Raw genomic sequence first — 26406 nt, 5'->3', positions numbered from 1 at the left:
TAAATATGTCTTAAACTAATAAAAAGTTATAAAAACCTTACTTGTAATCCTTTTATGTACAACCTGGAGTGATTTTGCCAAATCTTGAGGGCTACAAGAACAGTTGATTACTATTTACGTATCATATAGACTAATTAAAGTAAACGTATCTTTAAATAGGCTTATATATTAGTATCAACAAAACATTTCCTGGCATGAGTCAGAGGCTGTTTAATGAAACGAACAATTCTCTGTCCTATCTGTTCAGAAAATAAACGTTACGTCAATCCCCGAGACCATTGTTGCCAAGACCTCTCTCTCTCTCTCTCTCTCTCTCTCTCTCTCTCTCTCTCTCTCTCTCTCTCTCTCTCTCTCTCTCTCTCTCAAATAAATAACCAACCAAGTAATAAAATCCAACATAAGAAAGAAACACATAAAGAGATGGAATCAGATCAGGTAAAAGAGAAAAGCAAACCACCAATGAGATATGCAGAGGTGTCAGCAAAAAATTTCAAAGCATCAGCTCCGAAATTCTACTCAAGAGATAATAACTGTGTTTATTATGCAAGAGGATATTGCAGAAACGGAGAAAATTGCAGATTCAGACACAAAATGAATAATTATGATGAAGGAAGATCAAAATATTATGGAAAAGTTGGATTTTTTAATGTCAGAATTTCTGGAAATGAAAAAAAAAGAACAACATACCAGAACAGGAAAGAGACATGGGAAAATCCTTATTACTACCAATATTAAATGAAGGAGAAAACACGCAAACCATCATAGTGATGAATGCGCAGGGTTTAGTTACGAGTAACTCAAAAAGAAAAATAGCAGTACTTAGAAGAACTAACCCCAAAATGAAAAGAAAATAGATATAATGAATATAAGTGAAACCTGGTATTCCCAAGAGACTGGGAATGATGATCAAATAAAAGGGTTCCAAACTTATAGATCAGATAGAAAAAATAGGAATCAAGGGGGAACCGCAATATATGGGAAAGACAAAAAACAAGGAAAAATATATGAGAAATATAGTAACTCAGAATGTGAACTAATAGCGTAGAATTTGAATCTGAAAAATTGATGAACATAGTAATATATAGACCTCCTAATACTAAAGAGTTTGACTTAATAATTGAAAAATTGGATGATATATGTAGAAATCACAAGGACTGGACTATTCTCCTATCTGGTGACTTCAACTTTCTTTCGTAGAATGGAAAGAACGAATAGGAGACTGTGGTTGTACTTATACATATAAAAAAGAGAGTAATAGTAGTGCAGAAGATAAGAGGCAATTTGAAAAGCTATTAGATATGCTACTAGAATACAACATTCAACAAATAAATCACCTGCCAACAAGAAATGAAAATACTTTAGACCTAGTATTTGTGAACGAGATGAATTAATGTGTTAAAGAAATAATAGTTTATAATGCGAGAGTATTTCAGATCATAATGTCATAGAATTAACAGTTCATTCCAAAGCAAGTGAAAAATAGAGATAAGCAAGAAATGAAAAGTGGGAAGGATATGGAAAATACAACTTCTACAGTAAAAATATAAAATGGTCAGAAATTAATGAAGAATTAAACAAAGATTGGGATAACATTTTCGTAAGTGAATGACATAAGGGTAAATATGGAGATATTATATAAAATATTGGAGAAAATAGTGGGATAAATATATACCGAAGAAGAAAAGTAAACATCATTCATGCATACCAAGAGACAGAAGGATTTTGTTCCAGAAAATCAGAAAGTGGAAAAAAGGTCTTGCAAAAGAAAAAAATGCATGGAAAGTTGATAGAACTAAAAAGATAAAAAAATGCAGAACAAAAGATTATACAATCAAAAGAAATGAAAAAACGGGACTTGGAAGAAAAAAACCCTATTAAATATCAAGCAAAACCCCAAACTATTATACTCATATGCGAAGAAGATGAATAAAAGAAGAATAGAAATAGGCCCTCTGAGAATTGAAGGGAGATTAACGAATGAAAAAAGGAAATTGGCAACATACTGGCAGAACGATATAAGAGAGAATTCACCCCTAGAATAGATAATGAAGATAATGATATAGAAGTAAGGGACGAAAATAGTGAATATTTAGCTGACATAGAAATTAATGAAGCTGATATTGTGCAGGCAATTAATGAAATTAAAAATGGAGCTGCTGCAGGGCCGGATGGAGTCCCTGCTATTTTGTTAAAGAAAGTAGTTCATTCTATCGCAAAGCCACTTGCAATATTATTAAGACAAAGTGTAGATACAGGCAAGATTTATGATGAGCACAAATTAGCATATATCACCCCTACTTTCAAAAGTGGATCAAGACTAGAGGCAAGTAATTATAGGCCTGTGAGTCTAACATCACATATTATGAAAGTGTATGAAAGGGTAATGAAGAAAAATATTATGAAACATTTAATAAAAAATAATTTGTTTAATATAGGACAACACGGTTTCGTATACCCGGAAAAGTACACAAACCCAACTGTTAGTCCACCGTGAGAACATATTCAAAAATATGAAAAGCGGAAATGAAACAGATGTGGTTTATCTAGACTTTGCAAAAGCTTTTGACAAAGTAGACCATAATATATTAGCAAAGAAAATTAGAAAACACAATATCGTAGATAAAGTAGGAAGATGGTTAAAAGAATTTTTACACAACAGAAAACAGATAGTTATTGCAAACGATGAGAAATCGGATGAAACCAAGGTAATATCCGGTGTGCCACAAGGTACGGGTGCTAGCTGCAATATTGTTTGTTATTATGATTGAAGACATAGACAGTAATGTTAAGGATTCGGTAGTGAGTAGTTTCGCTGATTGACACAAGAATAAGTAGAGAAATTACTTGTGAATTGAAGAGGAACGCTCTACAAAGAGACCTTAACAAAGTATATGATTGGGCAGAGGTAAATAGGATGGTATTTAACTCTGATAAATTTGAATCAATAAATTATGGAGACAGAGAAGGAAAGCTATATGCATATAGGGGACCTAATAATGAGACAATCACAAATAAGGAAGCAGTTAAAGACCTTGGTGTGATGATGAATAGGAACATGTTATGCAATGATCAAATAGCCATTCTGTTGGCAAAATGTAAAGCAAAAATGGGAATGGGTGTTGTTACGGCACTTCAAAACAAGAAAACAAGCTGAACACATGATTATGCTTTATAAAACATATGTTCGTAGTCACTTGAATATTGCAATATGATATGGTACCCACACTATCAAAAGGATATTGCACAAATAGAGAGTGTACAAAGGTCCTTTACAGCTAGAATAGAAGAAGTTAAGGACCTAGACTACTGGGAAAGAATACAATCCTTAAAATTATATAGTCTAGAAAGGAGAAGAAGAACGCTACATGATAATTCAGGCATGGAAACAGCAGATAGAAGGAATAACAGAAAATATCATGGAACTAAAAATATCAGAAAGAGCAAGCAGAGGTAGATTAATAGTGCCCAAAACTATACCAGGAAAAATAAGGAAAGCACACAGAACATTAATCCACTACGCACCAGCATCGATAATGCAGCGTCTATTCAATGCGTTGCCAGCTCATCTGAGGAATATATCAGGAGTGAGCGTAGATGTGTTTAAGAATAAGCTCGACAAATATCTAAACTGCATCCCAGACCATCCAAGATTGGAAGATGCAAAATATACCGGAAGATGTACTAGCAACTCTCTGGTAGACATTAGAGGCGCCTCACACTGAGGGACCTGGGGCAACCCGAACGAACTGTAAGGTCTGTAAGGTCTCTGATCAAATTACACTGAAACCTTGACATACGATTGCCCTAATATACGAATGTTTTGAGATACAACAGAAAATTTGCGAAAATATATGCTTTGATATACAACGAAATATTAGAGATACGATTTTACGATGTGATAGTTGTATAGGCAACCGATAAATGGCGTTCAGTCTGTTTGTTGGAGCTGCATCGTTAACACGTCGTTGTTTAGTTCGTTGTATTTATGCCTATTTTTTGTGTTATTTTGTCTATTTTATTATTAACCATGGGTCTCAAAGCTAAAGACAAAGCAGGTGATAAGAAAAAACCCAAGAAAATTATTTCGATGGAAGCAAAACATGAAATTATAGCAAAGCATGAACGTGGCGTTCGTATCGTCGATTTGGCAAACGAGTATGGTCAAAATCCTTCTACAATATCCACGATCATCAAGCAGAAGGAAGCTATAAAAACCTTCCAAAGGCATCACCATTATTTCTAAACTACAAACTGATATAAATAAATAAAAATTATTTTAGCAATGTTATTTCATTTGTGTTTATTACGTAGTTATTAGTGTACATACGTAAATAAAAAGAGAGCAAATCGTTCCCTGCCTCCTCCCCGTGCTGGCCTCACGTCATCTTTCGTTGTGATAAGTAAAATTCCTTTCTTTTTTTTATTGTGTGTGTTATTACTCGTTTTATTTGTGTATAAATTGTGTATATTATAGTGTAATTCTGTGTTTAGGTGTGGTTTCATAGCGCTAGAACGGATTAATACATATTACATTATTTTAAATGGGAAAAAATGCTTTGAGATACAACTGTTTTGATATACAACAATGGTAACGGAACAAATTAAATTCGTATGCCAAGGTTCCAGTGTACTGGATAATGTCTCTCTTTGAATACTTCGATTTTGCCAAATCTTGAGGGCTACAAGAACAGTTGATTACTATTTACATATCATATAGACTAATTAAAGTAAACGTATCTTTAAATAGGCTTATATTATTAGTATCAACAAAACAAAACATTTACTGGCATGAGTCAGAGGCCGTTTAACGAAACGAACACTTCTCTGTCCTTAACTCGGAGCGTCGGAAGACACCTCTCTCTCTCTCTGATCAAATTACTGGATAATGTCTCTCTTTGGATACTTGGAATTTGCGTTGTAATCTAACCAGAAACTTCGTTTTGTTATTATTACTGGAAACAAGCAATAATTTTTTCATTATTTGCGCTTTTGGACCGTTATATGTAAACTTTGCGCACCGCAAGCTAGTATGTATTCATTCGCTCGGAAACTAGTTCTGCATATGAGGCGTCACTAAAAAACATTGAAAAATACGACATAAAAAGTGTCGAAAATCATCATAACCTCAAAATTTTTGTTGTAATCTAACCAGAAACTTATTTTTATTAATATACTGTGCTAAACTATAAAGGATTTTTATCATAGTATGCGTTTTTAAAGCGTCGTTAACTCGGAGCGTCGGAAGCGTCAGCGTCGTAACCTTGGAACAAGCGTCGTAACCCAGGACGGATTTTTCCATTGAATATTTAAGAAAAAGCGTCGTAACCTCGGAACGTCGTAAGCCGGAACCGTCGTAACCCGGGGACCGCCTGTAATTGGAAGACTCTCGTGTGCAACCTGCCCAACGTGACGAAGGTCTAAATGGACGAAAGTGTCCCTATAAGGCTCATCTACTGATGGGCCGAACATGATAAGAGGACAAAAAAAAAAAAAAACTGCAGATGGTCTGGAGGTAGTTGGCAATTATCTTAAGGCGACAGAAATCCCAAATTAGAGAATCTCCTGTGTCAGGGTTAACTGGGATTTCCAAAGATTTAAAAGAATTCCTAGTTCCTGAGTAAAGCAAGGAATGGTTTGTGGGCAATTCATAAACTTCCTTCAAAGGGGATCGAAGAAGCCAGTCATCCGGGTAAATGTTGATGCCGATCAGGTGAAGCCATTTGGTGAGAGGGGAAAGGACTCAGGTAAACACTTGAGGTGCAGTGGAGAGGCCAAAGCAGAGCTAAAACTGGGAGACTTTGCACTGAAAGATGAACCTGAGATACTTCCTCAAGTCTGGGTGGATGGGATATGGAAGTATGCATCTTGCATGTCTAGCACTATCATCCAATCGCCCGGGTGAATGCATGCCATGACTGACTGGTTTGTTTCCATCTTGAACTTTGTCTCCCATAAGAAATGACTGAGGGCGCTTATGTCTAGGACTGGTATCCAGGCCCCCGACATTATGGGGACTACAAACAGGCAATTGTAGAAACTCTCTGTATGGATGTCCTTGATTTCCTCTAGAGCTCTCTTCAAAAGGAGAGAGAATACTTCCTTCAAAAGTGCCGTATACTTCTTTGAGCCTGCTGATTAGGCTGACAAGGTGATGGGAGAGGTGACTAAAGGAGGGTTCTCAATGAAGGGGATGCAGTAGGCCTCCTTCAGAATCTTGATGATCCACTGGTCTGCCCCTCTGTGATCCCACTTCTCCAGACTCTAACTTAGGTTTACTACCACAAAAGAGATGTTGCTGCAGCAGAGAGACCATCTAAGGTCTAAATGATGACAATAAGACTGAGCTAAAAAGTCTTGACTGGACTTCTTTTGAAAGTCTGAAGCAATTTCTTCCGTGATCTACTGAGGGAAAAGGTGAAGTGAATCAACGGGCAAAAATAACAACACCGACCTCTCTGTGACTGTGTGATTCCTCTGATGGTGAAGGAGAAACCAAATTCTCTCTCCTTCAAAACCCTGAGAGAGAAAAGGGTCATGAGTTCCGAGAGCCATCTCTGATGGTTTTTATCCTTGCACGACAGCACACCGGATGAATCCACTGCAAAATGCTCGTCCAAGTCCTGGAAGTCTTCTATCTTCTCTGCAAGGCCTCCTACCATCCAATCTAGAAAGCAGAATATCCCAAAAACCTTTAAGAGGTTCTTAACTAGGTGGTTAAGCTCAGCCAAAAAGAACGTAATCTTAACTGAAGTGGGACCGAACGATGAGAAGAATTGATGAGGCAACAAAGTCCCTTGGGAGGAGGCAGCGACTCCCAAAGATGGCTCTTCCCTGGTGGCTTATAACAGGTATCTCCCTAACCAGGCAAAAGGGAGGAAGGGTGAAATTAGCCTTGCCTTTGATCTCTTTTAGCAGAGAGCCCATCTTAGATTTCTTTAATCGACTTTCTGGATATCGAGGAAAGAACCATCTTAGGGAGCCCATAGCTATCTTTAGGGAGGATCCTCATCAGGAAGGAAGAAGCATGCAAGGCCAAGGCAGCTGGAGCAAAAAAAGGACAGAAAGCTCGCCAAAAAGTAGCAAAGCAGAGCTGCATATGGTTAATCTCCTCTTCATGCTCTGATGAGACTGGAGGCAGGGATAAGACCTAAGGAGGCTTAGAGATAGGACTTTCCTAAAGAAGCTAATAATTTTGGAAAGCTGTTGCCTGATGGGTGCCAAATATGGCTCATCTTGATCCATGGTGGGCACTTCATGCTTGAGAGCGGTGGACAGGTGACAAATAGTTGATGCTGGGCCTGTGGTCGGTGGGTCCTGGCACTCAGGCAGTGGTGCCACCACTTGGAGGCTGGTGCTGGGCGCACTGGAGCTGGGACTGAGCTTTTGGGAACAGGTACTGGGCTCTTGTGACAACAGGCTGAGTGGTGGCTTCAGGTTCTTGACATCCAAAAGAGGGCACTCTACTTGTACTGCTTAACAGGCAGCAGAGAAGGCTGACTGTTGTCATCCATGTGCATCTTCAATGGCTGGGGTGAACTGAGGAAGCACCTGTGATCAGAATTGGAATCCAAACTGGAAGAAAAATGATGCACATCCAAGGACATGCCTTTCCAACAACTGTCTGTCAAAACCTGGGATTTTGCAACAGGCTCAACTGAAGTGGCAGCAACCTGAGGGCTAACCCCACCAACCTACCTTGGATCTCTGGTATGTCTTCTCCGAGGGTTAGGGGGGCAGGACAGTGACCTTCATCTAGGAGAGCCGGGGGGGACAGGAAGCCATCTCCTCCACTCGCACTTCACTAGACACTTTCTCACACAACACTTTGTCCATTAGGACTTTCAAGGATGCCCCTATCTCAGACATTGAACTCACTATGGATGAAGATCCCTTTGTTGAGAAATGAAAAGCTCTACAATGTATCCCACTGTTTAAGCTTTGGTGGCTGCTGCCTTCACAGTCTTGGAAGTCAACGTGTGACAGGTTCAACTTCTTAAAGAACCTGGATTCAAGGTTGTCAAAGGCGTCAGGGTTAGAGGCATGGGAGCTAAGCAAAAGATTACATGGAATTAGAGGAGGACTGGAAATAGGAGAAAGATCGTAACCAAGGGTAGAAGGAATAGCAAGACTAAAATCTGACTTAGGCTTAGGGGAAGAATCTTGGCTAACAGAAGCCCTACTCTCGGCCCTAAAGGCAGCCTTTCTCTTCCTATTCCTTTCAAGCTTACTAAGGTGAGATTCAAGTATCTTCCACTTCTTTTCATCCTAACTCTTACACTCGTCACAAATATTTTCCTTCGAACATTCCGGTGGTCCGAAGTTCGATTCTCGGCTCGGCCAGAGGAATTTATTTCTGGTGATAGAAATTAATTTCTTGATAGAATGTGGTTCGGATCCCACAATAAGCTGTAGGTCCCGCTGCTAAGTAACCAATTGGTTCCTAGCTATGTAAAAATATCTAATCCTTCTGGCCAGCCCTAGGAGAGCTGTTAATCAGCTCAGTGGTCTGGTAAAACTAAGAATACTTAACTTTTTTTCTCCTTCGAACATACTTCTCCTCTGTAATTACTGCACCTGGTTTGTGCATCATAGCAAAACTTAGTTAGCCAGACTTGCAGCCTTCACTACAATAGTGAACACTAGAAGCACCTGAATCAAGACATAACTAAATGAAAAGCTAACCCAAACTAACAAGCAGACCAGCAGCCTGAAGGCCACAAGAAAACGACAATATGTACTTCACTAACTTGGTGTTGTCACAAGCATGGCAGAATACAGAATGAAGCCTGCTGGCGTAAGTCATTACCACTTAACCCGTACAGTGGGCAGGGCTGGTTATCTACACTTTGCAATGGAAACGCTTATGCAATTTTTAAAATTTAGGACTGCTGTGTAAGTGAAAACTATAGGTAAGTAATTCTTAGAAAGATACTTATATTGAATGTGTCAATTAGCCTATAAGCCTTACATTTCAATATACAAATGTAATACAACACTTTTTCCTTAATACCTATGAAAACATAAGGAGGACTAATAGTACTAATTGCTGTCTTACTCTCTCCTATTTTCCTTCTTTGTTACAAACATTTAATACATCACTGCAATTAGCTAACCATAAAATGGACAGTGTAAATTTCTGGGAATATATTTTCAATTCATGCACCTAAGCATCTACTGAGGCAAGTTTTGAGCCAAACTCATTTAGCATTTCTTTACAAAATTTTCAGGTACAGATGAAATTGGCTTGGTTTACATTCCTTTCTTCTAATATGTTAAGTCTATCTCCTTAAAAATGTGGCTAGGTTAATATAAGCATGTGATTTTGTTGGGTACTGAAAAGTGAGAAAAAATATTTTATTCAACTCACCATCCTCATGTAAGGCACTGACTTTTGTACAAATCTGCACAAGTTCGTGAGAAGGTTTTTCCATCCTGTGACATTCTAGACAAGCCATAAGGCCATGATTGCTAGAGGAATCGTCTGTAGTTCTCTTTCCATTGACAGTCCAAGTAGATATGCCTTTGCAAGATTCACAGTGGAATCCACTCCATGCAGCCTAGATAACATGAAAGTTGAATTATCATTAATTTAAACATGTACATATCATAGACTTCCCACACGACCAACAAAATTCTAAAATGGTCTACCAGACTTCTACCATATATTTCTTAAAATTACTATAACTGCTTGTTTTCTTATTTTTATTTTTCAGCTTACAATATTAATTTAAAATAAGATGAAAAGGCCAAGTGAAACTTTAATTTGAGGAAAGAAATAATTTAGCTAAGATACGTGCGAGTTATGTACTATAGAATATGTACACAACTAAACAACACATACAATAGCAACTTATATTTTGGAGAATAAAATAAGGTACATACACATACCTCTCTTAGTCTATACTGTGGCTGAGAACAGGGACCACAAAGGCAGAGAAAGAAATATTGATGTTTCAGTATTTCTTGTCGTTCTTTGTAAGTCTGTCTGCAATAATGGGGACCTGGGGAGGGGGGGGGGGGGGGGGGGTAGAGAAAGGGAAGAACCTCAGTTAAAAACATGAAATCAGTTTCATTTTATGCACAATTTAACTTGTATTTTGCCTCAATTGCTGCAATATGCCTCTTTATCAAACATATTTTGGTATGAATAGTATTGCTTTTAAACAATACAAATTTAATTTGATTAAAATAATTTTTATTATATATAAGCACAATCAGACCAAAGTGTTTTGTTCTAACCCAAATATAAATACATACTTACCCCTACATTAAATAGCTTTTACTTTTGTGCCAGTGGTAGTTTGACTGATTGAGAGAGAGAGAGAAAAAAGAAAGAAAAAGAGAACACCGTTTTCCATGAATATCCACCTTCTACACATCTACTTCACCCATCCCCTACCAGGGGACTGATAGGTACAAACGTGTGTAGGCGGAAAGTCTACTTCTGTCCACTTTGAATGTGGGAAGGTAGGGAGGGCAATTTATATCAAGGAGGTAAGTATTTAAAAAGTAAATCTTGAAGGCTACTTAGTAACAGAATATTTTAATTAAAAGCAAGTGTTTGCTTTAACCAGTGAATTCAATCCATAGGCTATTACTGCTGCCTTAGAAGGACTGCCACTTAGGTACGAGATCCTCATTATAAAGATTGCTGAGGTCTCTTTGGAGGATGCACCCTTTAGCAGGAGGGGTAAGTTACTGTGCCAAAACCCTGTAGAGCCAACAATGGATAACTTACATGTCATCAGTACAAAAAGATTACGCAAGTTACAAAAGCTAAAGAGGATGATAAAAGTAACATTAGGAACATTATAATCATTGTTTAAATGCTACAGTCATGAACAACTGAATGAAAATGACAATTTGTCCAAAATTGCATTTTTCCTAACTATACAAACCTGAGGTCCTTTTACAATAGGAAGGTACTAGCGGCAGCTGGATAGGTCGTAAGCTTTCGAACAAGGGGTTCGGTAGTTAACTGCTTGTCCGACAGGCGCGCGCGCGCGACTGGGAGGTAAACAAATCACTTTTGCTTTTGGCCCAAGCAAAAACTGCAGAGTGAGGGGTGGCATGAGGTGGGGTTATGTGTAAAAGGACCTCAGTTTGTATAGTTAGGAAAAATGCAATTTTGGACAAATTGTCATTTGTTCCGAACACGGCATACAAACCTTCGGTCCTTTTACAATAGGAAGACTCACTTCTTGGTGGGAGGAATCTGAGTCTTTTGTGAACAGACTGGTGTTCGCCCAACCTTGGAAGTCTCCCTGGTCGTAAGAGCGAGGGAGGGATCCAAGCCTCTGTCCGATTGATCGGGGTGTGCACCGCAGGATCAATGGTCAGACCTCTGGACCGAGTACTAAGAGAGAGGCAAGCGTATCTCTTCGTACCAGCAATGTAAGAACTTGTTCCTGTACAGGAGCAAAATATAAAGTCATGGGTTTGACTCTTGTAGGCATCCACTTCCCCCCGTTGTAGGAGGAAGTGGTGGATATTCTGCTCCTATCCCTAGTTGAAGGGGATAGGAATGGGGCTCTGTCATATAGCTCACCTGCATCTCGTCCTCATCCCAGCGTAGTGACGACCGTGGCCCTCTGCCCCCAGTAGAGGAGGAGGAAAAGATGGGGAAGAGGGAGCCAGTCACTCACTCACTCACACATCCATCCACACAGTCACACCAGGACTCGATGCTGTTTCAGCCTGCGAGGGTTCTGGGTTAGCTACACAACTTGTTGAGCAGCCACCACGGGTCCCAAGGAAAAGGTATCCAAGGACCTGTGGGCAATATCCCGAAGGTAGAAGGACGTAAAGGTGGTCTGGTTAGACCAGAACCCCTGCCTTCAGAACCTGCGCCACGGAGAAGTTCTTACGAAACAAAACGCCAACGAGGGGCCAATACTTCTGACTTCGTGAGCTCTCGGACGGGACGTACGGATGTCGTCACTACCATCAGCCTCATACGCCCTCCTGATGACCTCACGCAGCCAGAATGAAAGAGTGTTCTTGGATACTTCTTTCTTGGTTACCCCGGTGCTAACGAAGAGGCGTCGACACTCAGGCCTGAGGTGTCGAGTTTTCTTCAGATAGCGACGTAGCGCCCTCACAGGACAAAGCAGCATCTCATCCGCATCATTATCGGTGAAGTCCATTAGGGAGGGAATCGTGAAGGACTCGAACCTGTCGTCAGGGATCGACGGTTTCTGAGTCTTCGCAACGAAGTTCGGGACGAAATCGAGCGTCACAGATCCCCATCCCTGGAGTGTCGTACATCATAGGAAAGACCATGAAGTTCCCCTACTCTCTTCGCCGATGCCAGGGCCAGCAAGAAGAGGGTCTTGAGGGTCAGATCCCTGTCTGACGACTCTCGGAGTGGCTCGAACAGGCGTTCGAGTCAAACTCCTAAGGACGAGAGTCACATCCCACGCAGGGGGCCTGAGTTCCCTGGGTGGGCAAGACCTTTCGAAGCTCCTCATAAGCAAGGAGATCTCGAACGAGTTCGAGATGTCCAATCCCCTCAGTTTCAGGACGAGAGCCAGGGCGGCTCTGTATCCTTTGACTGTGGGGACTGAGAGGAGTTTCTCTCGGCGAAGAAACACGAGGAAATCCGCTACCTGCTGAAGAGTGGCTCTGAGAGGAGATAGACCCCGTCTACGACACCAACCACAGAAGACGGCCCACTTCCCCTGGTACACAGCTGCAGAGGACTGACGGACGTTTTCCAGCCATCTCCTGTTGCTGCGCTACGAGAAAAGCCTCTCGTTCGCAAGAGATGGTGGATAACAGCCAGCCGTGAAGTCGTGAGGGACTGGACTGCTCGGTGGTACTCGCTCGACGTGTGGCTGGGCAAGAAGGTTGTGCCAAGGGGGAATCTCTCTCGGTTCTCCTGCGAGAAGAGCCAGCAGGTCCGGATACCAAATGGCCTGTGGCCATTTGGGAGCCACCAGGATCATCTTTTGAGATTGGGGTGACCAGTGCTCGACTGATCACCTTGCGAATCAGGCTGAACGGGGGGGAAAGGGCATAGACGAAAGAGGTTGTCCCACGGGTGTTGGAGAGCGTCCTCTGCAGCTGCCCACCCTGGGTCCGGCACGGCTGAGAAGAAAACCTGAAGCTTTCTGTTGTGCCGGGTGGCGAACAGATCCACGACTGGTCGCCCCCACAGGTTGAAGAGCCTTTCCGCCACGTCCTGGTGTAGAGACCATTCGGTCCCTATCACCTGATCCCGACGGCTGAGCGTGTCTGCTACTACATTCCTCTTCCCTGGAATGTAGCGTGCCGACAGCTCTATTGAGTGTGCCTCGGCCCACTCGTGCACCTGCCGAGTCAACTGGTACAACGGGAGAGACACTAGGCCCCCCTGTTTGTTGACGTAGGCCACTACCGTGGTGTTGTCGCACATCAACACCACTGAGTGTCCCATCAAGCGGTCCTGGAACTCTTGGAGCGCGAGAAACGCCGCCTTGAGTTCCAGTACATTGATGTTTAGGTGCTTGTCGTTCTCGTCCCACACTCCTGAAGTCAGCAACTCTCCAGGTGTGCGCCCCATCCCTCGGTCGATGCGTCTGAGAACAGTTGCATGTCCGGGGGGGGAGTGCGCAGAGGCACTCCTCTTAAGAGGTTCCTGTCGTCCAGCCACCAGGCTAGGTCCTGCCTCACCTCCGGTGTCAGTGACACTGGAAAGCTTGGGGGATCCGTCGCCTGTGACCAACTCTCCTTTAGTCTCCACTGAAGAGACCCCAGGTGAAGACGCCCGTGAGGGACTAGCTTCTCGAGTGACGACAGGTGTCCGATCACGACTTGCCATCGCTGAGCTACCTGTTCCTGCCGAGACAGGAACTGGTTGGCTGCCTCCCTGAATCTGCTGATCCGCGAGTCTGCGGGGAAGACTCGCCCTGCTACCGTGTCGATCAGCATACCCAGGTACTTCATCCTCTGGCTTTGGGCTCGAGATCGGACTTTTCGAAGTTCACAACGATCCCCAGATCGCGACAGAACTCGAGCAGTCGATCCCTGTCCTGTAGCAACTGCGAGCGGGAGCTCGCCAGGACTAACCAATCGTCGAGATACCTCATCAGACGTATCCCGTGCGAATGGGCCCAAGCAGACACCAGAGTGAACACTCGCGTGAACACCTGTGGGGCGTTGAGAGACCGAAGCAAAGTGCCCTGAACTGGTACACCGTCCCGTCGAGGATGAAGCGGAGGTACTTTCTGGAGGACTGATGAATGGGTATTTGGAAATACGCATCCTTCAGTCCACTGAAAGCATGAAATCGTTCTCCTGATGGAGTCGAGCACGGAACGTGCCGTCTCCATCGTGAACCGGTCTGGCGAACAAACCGATTCAGAGGAGAGAGATCTATCACGGGCGCCAGCCTCCAGTAGACTTTTCCACCAGGAAGAGTCGACTGTAAAAAGCCCGGTGACTGATCCGTGACGATTTTCTACAGCTCTCTTGCCTCAGCATGGTCTTAGATCTCCTGTCTCAATGCTACGTCCTTCGATGACCCTCGGAAACGTAAGACTGACTGCAGTGTTGGATCGGGCTTGGATGTGAGGGGTGGCCGAGATTCGAAGGGTAATAGATATCCCTCCCGAAGGACATCTACAATCCAGGGTCTCGGCGCCGTAGCGCTGCCAAGTTGAACCCAATGGCTGGCCAGGCACCCCCCCACTTCCGGCAGCAGGTGAGGGGGAACGCCGTCCCTAGCGTTTCCCCCCTTTCTTCGACTTCTTCCAGAGCCTCCTCGGGAGAAGGAGGGCTGGGAGGAGGGCTGGTTACGGCTCCCCTTTGTAGAAGTCGAAGAAGACAGAGTCTTTCCCCGGGACTTCGACGCGACTTACTCCGTCAGCCACCCCGTAGGAAGCGCTAGCCGAGCCTTTTTGGCTTGGCCCGCCAGTCCGAGGGCTTGCCCAGAAGCCTTCGAGACTGACCTGGTGAACCAGACGGTCACTGTCGTCAGTGCGCCGTCTGTCCACCGCAGCGTCCACCATCTCTCCTGGGAAGAGAGACGTGGAACTCCGTAAAGGTCCGTTGCGGAGTCCCAATGCCGCTTCACGCCCAGCCGCCCTGGAAACTCGAGTAAGGACAGCGTCCCTACGTCGGAGAACCAGGTTGGCTCACAGGTTCACAGTCTGGTGGGCAAGGAAGGAGATGGCTCTTCCCCAGACTGGCAAAGTCTCCTAAAGGCCGAGTCATCTTCGGGAGAAATTCCCCCGGAGTTGGCTGCGACCTTAGATACTGTGAGGGACCACAGATCTAACCAGGAGACGGCCTGGAAAGCGCCATGCCAGTGGTGGGATTCCAGGCCGAGTGCCTCTTGCTGCGAGAACCATAGGTTCTCGGACAGGAGCTGCTGCAGAGACCACACCCGGAGTCAGCCTGGCTAATTCCGGGTTCACCTGTTTGGGCGGCATCGGGTCCTCAGATGGCACGTAAAACCGCCGCTGTCGCAGCAGAGGAGGTGGAAGCAGCCTGCTCGACCTGCCAGACTTTAAAAGACGAGTCTTGCCCGGAGACAAGAGATTCTACCTGGTCAGCACTGAGTCGGCAAGCTCAGAACGCGGCAAACCTACCGTCGGTCTGGGCGGGTTCCCTCTTCGGGCCCCAAAACGACTCGAGCCGGGACGTGGGGCTCGGATGGTGGGAGCGGCGATCCTTCCGCGAGGTCATTGTGCTGACGAATCAGCGCAATTACCTCGGCAAAGTTCCTCTGAATCTCGGAGTGACTGCATCCTGCGGAGTAGGACCATCCAGTCCCTCAAACAGGAGCATCTCCCGAGACCCTCCCCCCTCGAGGGGGGGAACAGCGACAAACCCCTCGCTGTCTCCTCCAGCCACTTGTGCATACGACCTGCCGGTCCGAGAACCGTGCTGGTACGTAGGACGTCGTGGTGGGATCCTGAGGGGCGCACCCCTCACGATCACTCCTCAGCACCTCGCCCCTCCCGGTGTAACCCGAGGAGGTTGAAGGTATGGGAGAGGCAGACCTAACGCTCCCTCCGCTCGCTGGCAGAACCAGTGGGCTTGGAAGACTGCAGGCGATCGTCAACCCGCGGTGGCGATCGAGCTGCAGGCCTAGTCGAGAACAGCGGCCCCGGTCTCGTGTGTCAGAAGAGCTGGTGCTGGTCGCCGTACCCGACCGCTCTCTGTGAGAGTGACGGTCAGGCGATCGGCGAGCTCCACTGTCACGGTGAGACCGGTGTGTATCCTCACGGCGCGTCACGTCGCTGGTACCGGCGAACGGGGGGACCTCTTCCCAGCCTCAGCCCGTGGCCGGTCGTGGACCGTCACGTCCGCCCGGGTAGCCAGCTGCTCGCCGCGAGAGCGAGAGCTGGTCTGGTGAGAGTCGCGTGAGCGGCTGTCACCAGTCTTCCGCTCCGTGCCGTGAACCTGACGCTGAGCTGGCTCAGAGGTCTGGTTCCTAGCTGCACGGTCGCTGGTAGGCGACCGTACACTCGGTACCTCTCGCGAACGAGAGGCCGAGACGGATCCTGCTGCCGTGGTCGAACCACTAACAGCAGTAGAGGAAGTGCCGGTGTTAGCTGGCACTCCTCTGGTCCCCGTAGTCTTCTTCCTTGCGGAAGAGGAGACGGGTCCTGCCCCCGAAGGAGCAGGGTGACCAGCGGAAGAACCCCCCGTCTCACCGGAGCGAGACGGGCCCTTAGAAGCTCCCGAAGGAGACTTCTTAGGGGGGGGGGAGGCGACCTTCTTCTTCTTAGGCGGGGGGAGCCTTAGAAGAAGAAGGGGAAAGAGTCGGCAGACGACGACGACGACGACGACGACGACGAAGAAGACGATGAAGACGACGACGACACCTTCCTCCTCTTCTTCTTCTTCGTCAACCTCCTCAGGACCGATGTCAGATCTGTCATCCAGGGCGGAGCCGGGGCTGCTGTTGCCGAAGCAACAGGGCCCGGACGCACCTGTCCGAACAGATCGGCATCGGAAGCAGCGGCGCCACTAACAGGAATAACGTCAGCAGGTGCAGGCATCACAGGAACAGCAGTGGAGACGGCAGGAGCAGGTACAGGAACGGCAGCAGTGGTCGGCAACATCACGTCCGTGCCAGCGGCTGGACAGGTACAGCAGGTACGGCAGGCTGTACAGGCGGCCCAGGTGACGGACCAGCGGCACAGACATCCTAGGTACTGGTGGGAGGTCCAGGGCGACGCTCTTCGGGCACACGAAGTCCGGTCGAGGCAGCACCGGCAAACCCAGGCCGGCGGCAATCAACACTCCCCCGTGGTACGGCGACTAGGCCCCTGCAACCGATGTAGTTGGTGTGACAGAGACCGCGTGCGGGGTGTACACCAGGTGAGGAGGTGAAACATAGCCAGGAGTGAAAAGGGTCGTGGTGGTGGTCGTTACCGTAGCATGCGTGACCGCCACAGAGCCAGCGAGATGGTAGAGCAGCCCCTGGACACTCGGCACGCCCTGCAGACCCAACGATGCCCACACCTGTCCGAGGTCGTCCTTCGCGGCAACCGCACCTGAGGAAGCAAAGGTCGGGTGATTAGCAGGATCCTTCTACCCGCTCGTGCGATGAAGAGGAACGGATAGAGGACCCAGAGTACAACTCGACATCGGGGTATCTAGCGGCCTCCTCCACACTCGACAGGTCGGGTGAGGAGAAGGACCTAGAAACCCCCCCCGAAGGGGAAGGCGCCAACCGTGGGAGCTGAGCGGGCGGCAGGAAAGAAGACGAAGTGTCCGTAACCAAAGGAGTCGCGGGAGAGCTTTCCGACGACTCCTTTGCAGGCCTTCGCTTCTTCCTACCTTCGTACAAGCCCCACTGCGCCTCCGACCAAATTATTACACACTTCACAGGGCTCGGCTCGGTGCATTCGCGTCCCCGACACCGAGCACACAAAATATGTGGATCAATTTCAGGGAACGAGCGGAACTTACCGCATTACGCCCTTCGGTACCGGGCACAATATCCGGGGGGTAGCGAGGGTGGAGATTCCATGATTGATCAATAAACCACAATTGGATGAATAAAGAGGAATGATTGTACTTACAATGATGATTCATACACAAACACAACCATATACTCAAGGAAAGCAAACGACGAGAAGCGGGCAGAGAGCGTCGAACACACACGTCCACTCGCTGTGAGGCCGAAAGCAAAAGTGATTTGTTTACCTCCCAGTCGCGCCCGCCGCGCGCCTGTCGGACAAGACAGTTAACTACCGAAACCCCTTGTTCGAAAGACTTACGACCTATCCAGCTGCCGCTAGTACCTTCCTATTGTAAAAGGACCGAAGGTTTGTATGCCGTGTCGGAACAAACAGTTGTTTTGTTACAACATCCAAAATGAATCTAACAACAACACTGATTTACTTGCATATCCGCCATTGTAAGACAGTAAGTACTAATTACCATAGTTTTATTACAAATTACATTACTTAAGTAGGACAGAACATATATTTTTACAGGACATATATTTTTTATGCACTATGGAGAAAACATTGGCACGGAAATAAAGTACTGCTAAATTTAAGCTGCATTTGTAGCTGAAGCTGAGAAAACAACGTTCACACTGTTAATGACTATGCATTATCGTAACATGGATGAAACTCGACCGCAAATAATGGTGGAGAGAAAAGTATTTTAATAAAAACATGCTGGGCATGAAAGAACAGATTTTACTGTTGTTTTCACACTGATAAAAGATAAATATGAAAAACTTGTATTATGATGAAATAGGGTAAAAATAGCAAAAGGAATCTTTTAATTTTTTTTTTACGCATAAAACATGCTCCCAGCTCCATCTACTAAAAGAAAACTAAATCTAGTTCACAAAAATGATATTTTCATGATAAAATAAAGTTTCACATATACTTACCGAACAGTTACATAGCTTATAGCTTCTTACCTACGGCAGTCGAAATTCAAATTGTTGGCGCCAGCGGCGTTGCTATCTTAAGTATAGGTGATACAAGACCCGCCCACATCCGGGAACCCTGGGTACTGCTAGCCTTCTACCGTCAATTTTCGTTTAGCCGCCACGTCCATCTGTGGGGAGGTGGGTGGGCTTTGATTAGTAACTGTTCGGTAAGTATATGTGAAACTTTATTTTATCATGAAAATATCATTTCACATAAGTGACTTACCGAACAGTTACATAGCTGAATAAACAAACCTACCCGGAAGGAGGGTAGATGGACTACATAAAAATGACAGTAAGACCACATTAAACAGCAAATGTTGCAGTACCCTACCCTACCTTGTGAGAGAGCAGCTGCAGTAGAATACTGCCTCTGGTTGGCGCTCTCATCACTCGTAGGAGACGTGGCATGTTATAGGACCAGGGTCGTTCCTACTTAGTGGGATTTTGTAACCATGGACAAGACCGTTGGTTGACAAAATATTAAAAAACAGATAATGCCCTTGCCCTGGGCCTTCAAAAACCAGATAAAAAAAAAAAAAAAAAAAAAACAAAGACCATCACCTATACCAAAAATAATGACATACTCAAAAGTAATAAATAAGATCTGGAGGTTCTCCAAAGTACTATGAGCCTCCAGTCTGCCCACGACTCAACAACCTATAACAAGGCGAGGAGGACAGTAGAGGATAGAAAGTTCCCCTATGTTTCCTTTCCCAACACCATGCCCACTACCGACAAAGGACCCAATTTACAACAACTATCATAGGTAGCCTACATTCTTCAGGTAAAATGAGGCGAACACAGATCTCGATCTCCAAAACGTAGATTGAAGAATCGAGGAAAGCGACATATTGTGCTTGAAGCTTAAGGATGTCGCCACTGCACGTATTTCATGTGCTTTCACCTTAAGCACATTTAGAGTCTGATCTTGGACTTGAGAGTGTGGACTCCAGTATCAGACTTCTCAAAAAGAACGAAATAGCGTTCTTGGAGAGGGTTTGCAGAATTCTTAACCGAACACCAAAGTCGGTCGGAATTACCTCTAACGGATTGTGTCCTTGACAGGTAACATTTCAGAGCTCTGACAGGACATAGTAAATATTCTTCGTCCATCGGACCCACTATATTAGATAATCCCTTAAGTACAAAATATTTAGGCCATGGTTAGAGGGAGATTCGTTCTTTGCTAAAAATTCGTTAACAAAAGAACAAACCGCATTACGATTTTTGAACCCCACCTCTTTGTGGATGGCTTGTAACTCACTCACTCTTCCTGCTGTAGCCAAAGCGAAGAGAAAAAGTGCCTTCCTCGTTACATCTCTCAAAGACGCTTCACGAAGTGGCTCGAATCGTGAAGACATCAGAAAAGTTAAAACTACGTCCAAGTTCCAGTCCACACTATCCTTCTTGGATACTTTTACTGTATTAAAAGATTTAATTAAATCTCCAATATCCTGGTTAGAGGAGATGTCAAGCCCTCTATGCTTAAACACTAAGGACAGCATAGCTCTGTACCCTTTAATTGTCGATACCGACAAGTTCTTAACTTCTTTAAGGTACAGCAAAAAATCAGCTATTTCTGTCACAAAGAGGTTTTAGAAGACGAGAAATTATGTCTTCTGCACCACGTCCTAAAGACTCCCACTTCGATTGGTGAAGCTTGGCAGAAGAGCTTCTTCGACAGTTAGCAATAGCTCTGCCGCTCTACGAGAAAACCCCTTAGCTCTGACGAGTTTCCGAACAGTCTGAACCCTGTCAGTGACAGAGCGGACAAATTCTGATGATACCTGTCGAAGTGGGGCTGTTTGAGTAGCCGAGGATACTGAGGAAGAAGTCTGGGATGGTCTATAACCAACTTGAGAAGGTCTGGAAACCACTCTTTCCTGGGCCAGAATGGTGCTACCAACGTCATTGACACATTTTGATGTGAGAGGAACTTGTTCAACACCTCTCTGATCATTCCAAATGGGGGAAAGGCGTAAAGTCTAGACCCGTCCAATCCTGAAGCATTGCGTCGGTCTTCCAAGCAAGAGGATCTGGAACTGGGGAACAAAAGATCGGAAGTCGATTGTTCCTCGACGTGGGCAAACAGATCCACTGAAGGTCTTCCCCACCCCAAAGTTTCCACAGTTCCTGACAAATTTTGTCCTGCAATGTCCACTCCGTGGGAAGAACTTGGTTTACTCGACTGAGTTCGTCCGCCAGTACATTTAACTTCCCCGCCCCTGTACAAACCTCGGAACGAGGGAAATATCCTGATCTTGAGACCAGAGAAGGAGATCTTCTGCGACTTTGTGAGGGAGAATGAATGGGTTCCTCCCTGATTCCTGATATAAGATAGAGCGGTGGTGTTGTCGGAGTATACTGCCACTCTCTTTCCCACGACCAAAGGAGCGAATGCTTGCAGACCGAACCAAATCGCCTTCAACTCCTTCATGTTGATGTGATTCAACCTCTCTTTCTCTGACCATAATCCTGAGATCTTTTTGGTCCCTAGGAGAGCTCCCCAACCTCTGTCCGATGCGTCGGAGTATAATTCTACGTCTGGGTTCCTTAATGTCAGGGAGAGACCCTCTTGCAATCTTTCCCTCGACATCCACCATCTCAAGTCGTTCTTGATCTCTTCCGACACTGGGAACGAATACGTGTCTGGTTGAGACTTCCGACACCAACTCGCTTCGAGATAAAACTGAAGAGATCTCATGTGAAGACGACCCAACTTTACAAACGTCTCTACTGATGATAACGTCCCTAGAAGACTCATCCATTCCAAGGCGGAGGAGGACTGACGGTTCAGGAATTGGCTCACTTTTTTGAGGCAAGATTCTATTCTTTTCGGGGACAGAAAACCCGAAAAGTCTGAGAGTCCAGAATCATCCCCAAATAGGGGATCTTCTGGGACGGCACTAATTGAGACTTCTCCAGGTTGATTAGAATTCCCAATTGACTCGCTAATGACAGTGTCTTCCGTAAATCCTTCACGCACTGTGTCCTCGAACCCGATCTGAGAAGCCAGTCGTCTCCAGGTAAAATGCTGCATTTATGCCCAACATATGCAGCCATTTCCCCAATGGAGCAAAAACACGAGTAAATACTTGATGGGGCCGTCAAAAGGCCGAAACAAAGGGCTCTGAATTGATACGTCCTCCCTTCGAACACAAATCTCAGGAACTTCTTTGAACTCTGGTGAATCGGGACATGAAAGTAGGCGTCCTTCATGTCCAGGGACACCATCCAATCGCCTGGGCGAAGTGCCGACATCACAGAATGATTTGTTTCCATATTGAACTTTGTCTTCAGCACAAAAAGGTTCAATGCGCTTACATCTAGCACTGGCTCCAACCTCCCGAGGCTTTGGGAACTACAAAGAGTCTGTTGTAGAATCCCTGAGAACTGTCGAGGACTTCCTCTATTGCTCCCTTCTTGATGAGTGCATTGACCTCTGCTGCTAAAGCCAAAGCTCTCTCTGATCCTGGAGAATATGCTGTTAAGCTGATTGGTGTATTGGAGAGAGGAGGATCTAAAACAAAAGGAATCGAGTATCCCTCTCGAAGAACTTGAACTACCCATTGCTCTGCACCTCTTCGACTCCATTCTTCCCAAAAAAGATGGAGTCTTGCCCCTACTTGCACGTGAAGGAATGGCTTCTCACTTGTCCGAAGGTTTGGGGGGAGGTTTCTTTGAGGACTTGTACTGTGGACGCAAATTAGTCCTGGGTCGTTGCCACTTAAGTTTATTCCCTCGAAAGGGATGCTTCTGAAGAGGAGAAGACTTAGCTCCTGTCGGAGTAGGCTCTTTCGGACGTCTGGAAGACTGAAGAAGGAGATCATTAGTAGATTTCTTTTCTAAATCCGATAGAATTTGTTGAATGGTTTCTTCAGGGAAAAATGACAATTTGTCGAAAATTGCATTTTTCCTAACTATACAAACCTGAGGTCCTTTAACAATAGGAAGGTAACTAGCGGCAGCTGGGACGGTCGTAAGCTTCGAACAAGGGGAGAACGGTAGTTAACTGCTTGTCCGATCGTGCGCGCGCCGCGCGCCCGGGCGGTGAAGAATCACTTTTGCTTTAGGCCCATGCAAAAAGTTGCAGAGTGAGGGGTGGTATGAGGTGGGACTATATGTAAAGGACCTCAGGTTTGTATAGTTAGAAAAAATGCAATTTTCGACAAATTGTCATTTGTTCCGATACGTAATACAAACCCTCGGTCCTTTAACAATAGGAAGACTCACTTCTTGGTGGGTGGAATCTGAGTCTTTTTGGTGAACAGACTGGTGTTCGTCCAACCTTGGAATGCCTCCCTGGTCGTAAGAGCAAGGGAGGGATCCAAACCTCTGTCCGATTGATCGGGGTGTGCACCGCAGGATCAATGGTCAGACCTCTGAGCCAAGTACTAAGAGAGAGGCAAGCGTATCTCGTTGTACCAGCAAGCAAGAACTTGCTCCATTACAAGAGCCAACATAAAGTTATGGGTTTGTCTCAAGTAGGCATCCACTCCTTCCCCCTTGTTGGAGGGAGTGGAGGATATTTGCTTCTATCCCTAACTAAAGGGATAGATTGGGGCTCGGTCGAGTAGCTTACCTGCATCGAATTCCTTCCAGCATGGTGACGACCGTGACCCTCTGCCCACAGGTAGAGAGAGAGAAAGATGGAGAAGAGAAGCCAGTCGCACTCTCATTCAACCATTCATTCCTACAGTCACACCAGGAATCGATGCTGTTCTGCCTGCTCGGGTGCTGGGTAAGCTTACACAACGTGTTGAGCAGCCACCACAGGTCCCAAGGAAAAAGTATCCAAGGACTTGTGGCAATATCCAAAGGTAGAAGGACGTGAAGGTAGTCTGGTTGGCCCAGACACCTGCCTTCAGGACCTGCGCCACGGAGAAGTTCTTACGGAACGCCAAAGAGGGTCCAATACCTCTGACTTCGTGGGCTCTCGGTCGGAGCGTACGGATGTCGTCACTACCATCAGCCTCGTACGCTCTCCTGATCACCTCACGCAGCCAGAAAGAAAGCGTGTTCTTGGATACTTCTTTCTTGGTAACCCCAGTGCTAACGAAGAGGCGTCGACACTCAGGCCTGAGGTGTCGAGTTTTCTTCAGATAGCGCCGTAGCGCCCTCACAGGACAAAGCAGCATCTCATCCGTATCGTTGTCGGTGAAATCCATCAGGGAGGGGATCGTGAAAGACTCGAACCTGTCGTCAGGGATCGACGGATTCTGAGTCTTAGCTACGAAATTCGGGACGAAATCGAGCGTCACAGATCCCCAGCCCCTGGAATGTTTAACATTGAAGGACAGACCATGAAGTTCCCCTACTCTCTTCGCCGATGCCAGGCCAGCAAGAAGAGGGTCTTGAGGGTCAGATCCCTGTCTGACGACTCTCGGAGTGGCTCGAATGGTCTTCGAGTCAAACTCCTAAGTACGAGAGTCACATCCCACTCAGGGGGCCTGAGTTCCCTGGGTGGGCAAGACCTTTCGAAGCTCCTCATTAGCAAGGAGATCTCGAACGAGTTCGAGATGTCCAGTCCCCTCAGTTTTAGGACGAGCGCCAGGGCGGCTCTATATCCTTTAACTGTGGGTACCGAGAGGAGCTTCTCTCGGCGAAGAAACACGAGGAAATCCGCTACCTGCTGAAGAGTGGCTCGAGAGGAGATAGACCCCGTCTACGACACCAACCACAGAAGACGGCCCACTTCCCCTGGTACACAGCTGCAGAGGACTGTCTGACGTGTCCAGCCATCTCTGTTGCTGCGCTGCGAGAAAAGCCTCTCGTTCGCAAGAGATGGTGGATAACAGCCAGCCGTGAAGTTGTAGGGACTGGACTGCTCGGTGGTACCGCTCTACGTGTGGCTGGGCTAGAAGGTTGTGCCAGTGGGGCATCTCTCTCGGTTCTTCCGCAAGAAGAGCCAGCAGGTCCGGATACCAAACGGCTTGAGGTCGTTGGGAGCCACCAGGATCATCCTGAGATTGGGAGTGACCAGCGCTCGGCTGATCACTTTCCGAATCAGACAAAAGGGAGGAAAGGCGTAGACGAAGAGGTTGTCCCAGGGGTGTTGAAGAGCGTCCTCTGCAGCTGCCCATGGGTCCGGCACGGCTGAGCAAAAAACTTGAAGTTTTTGTTGTGCCGGGTGGCGAACAGGTCTATGACCGGACGCCCCCACAGGTTGAAGAGCCTTTCCGCCACTTCTGGGTGTAGGGACCACTCGGTCCCTATTACTGATCCCGACGGCTGAGCTTGTCTGCTACTACATTCCTCTTGCCTGGAATGTAGCGTGCTGACAGCTCTATCGAGTGAGCCGTGGCCCACTCGTGCACCTGCACAGTCAACTGGTGTAGCGGGAGAGACACTAGGCCCCCCCTGCTTGTTGACGTATGCCACTACTGTGGTGTTGTCGCACATCAACACCACCGAGTGTCCCATCAAGCGGTCTTGGAACTCTTGGAGAGCGTAAAACGCCGCCTTGAGTTCTAGGACATTGATGTGAAGGTGCTTGTCGTGATGGTCCACACACCTGCAGCCAGCAACTCCTCCAGGTGTGCGCCCCATCCCTCGGTCGATGCGTCTGAGAACAGCAGCATCTCTGGGGGGGGAGTGCGTAGAGGCACCCCTCTTAAGAGGTTCCTGTCGTCGAGCCACCAGGCTAGGTCCTGCCTCACCTTCTCCGTGATGGACACGGGGAAGTAAGGTGGATCCTTTACCTGTGACCAACTCTCCCTTAGTCTCCACTGGAGAGACCGCAGGTGAAGACGTCCGTGAGGAACTAAATTCTCGAGTGACGACAGGTGGCCGATCACGACTTGCCATTGCTGAGCTGCCTGTTCCTGCCGAGACAGGAAACCGGCCGGCTGCCTCCTGAATTTGCTGATCCTCAAGTCTGCGGGGCGGACTTGAGCTGCTACCGTATCGATCAGCATACCCAGTACTTCATCTTCTGCTTGGGTTCGAGATCGGACTTCTCGTAGTTTATCACGATCCCCAGATCGCGACAAAACTTTAGAAGTCGATCCCTGTCCTGCAGCAACTGCGAGCGGGAGCTCGCCAGGACCAGCCAATCGTCGAGATACCTCAGAAGACGTATCCCGTGCGAATGGGCCCAAGTAGACCAGCGTGAACACTCTCGTGAACACCTGTGGGGCGGTTGAGAGACCGAAGCAAAGTGCCCTGAATTGGTACACCGTCCCGTCGAAGATGAAGCGGAGGTACTTTCTGGAGGACTGATGGATGGGTATTTGAAAATACGCATCCTTCAGGTCCACTGAAAGCATGAAGTCGTTCTCCCTGATGGAGTCCAGCACGGAACGTGCCGTCTCCATCTTGAACCGAGTCTGGCGAACAAATCGGTTCAGGGGAGAGAGATCTATCACCGGGCGCCAGCCCCCCGATGCCTTTTCCACTAAGAAAAGGCGGCTGTAAAAGCCCGGTGACCGATCTACTACGACTTCTACAGCTCGTTTGGTCAGCATGGTCTTGATCTCCTGCCGAAGAGCGTCGTCCTTTGAGGATCCTAGAAC

General features: G+C 46.5%; 1 protein-coding gene across 3 annotated transcripts in view; it reads right to left on the bottom strand.

The window, feature by feature from the left end:
- LOC135221644 (SET and MYND domain-containing protein 4-like) overlaps positions 1 to 26406 on the bottom strand; it is a 158365-nt gene that overhangs the window by 17716 nt on the left and 114243 nt on the right. For all 3 annotated transcript variants that reach the window (XM_064259332.1, XM_064259331.1, XM_064259333.1), the window contains 2 exons: positions 9889 to 10001; positions 9368 to 9557 (listed from right to left, as the gene is read on the bottom strand). In XM_064259332.1, the coding sequence (XP_064115402.1) occupies positions 9368 to 9557; positions 9889 to 10001 (303 nt within the window). The remainder of the gene's footprint in view (positions 1 to 9367; positions 9558 to 9888; positions 10002 to 26406) is intronic.

This window comes from Macrobrachium nipponense, chromosome 3 (assembly GCF_015104395.2).
Source record: "Macrobrachium nipponense isolate FS-2020 chromosome 3, ASM1510439v2, whole genome shotgun sequence".
In the NCBI taxonomy this organism is placed as follows: domain Eukaryota; kingdom Metazoa; phylum Arthropoda; class Malacostraca; order Decapoda; family Palaemonidae; genus Macrobrachium; species Macrobrachium nipponense.
Note: the sequence above shows the minus strand (reverse complement) of the source record. Positions and strands in the feature narration are given on the sequence as shown.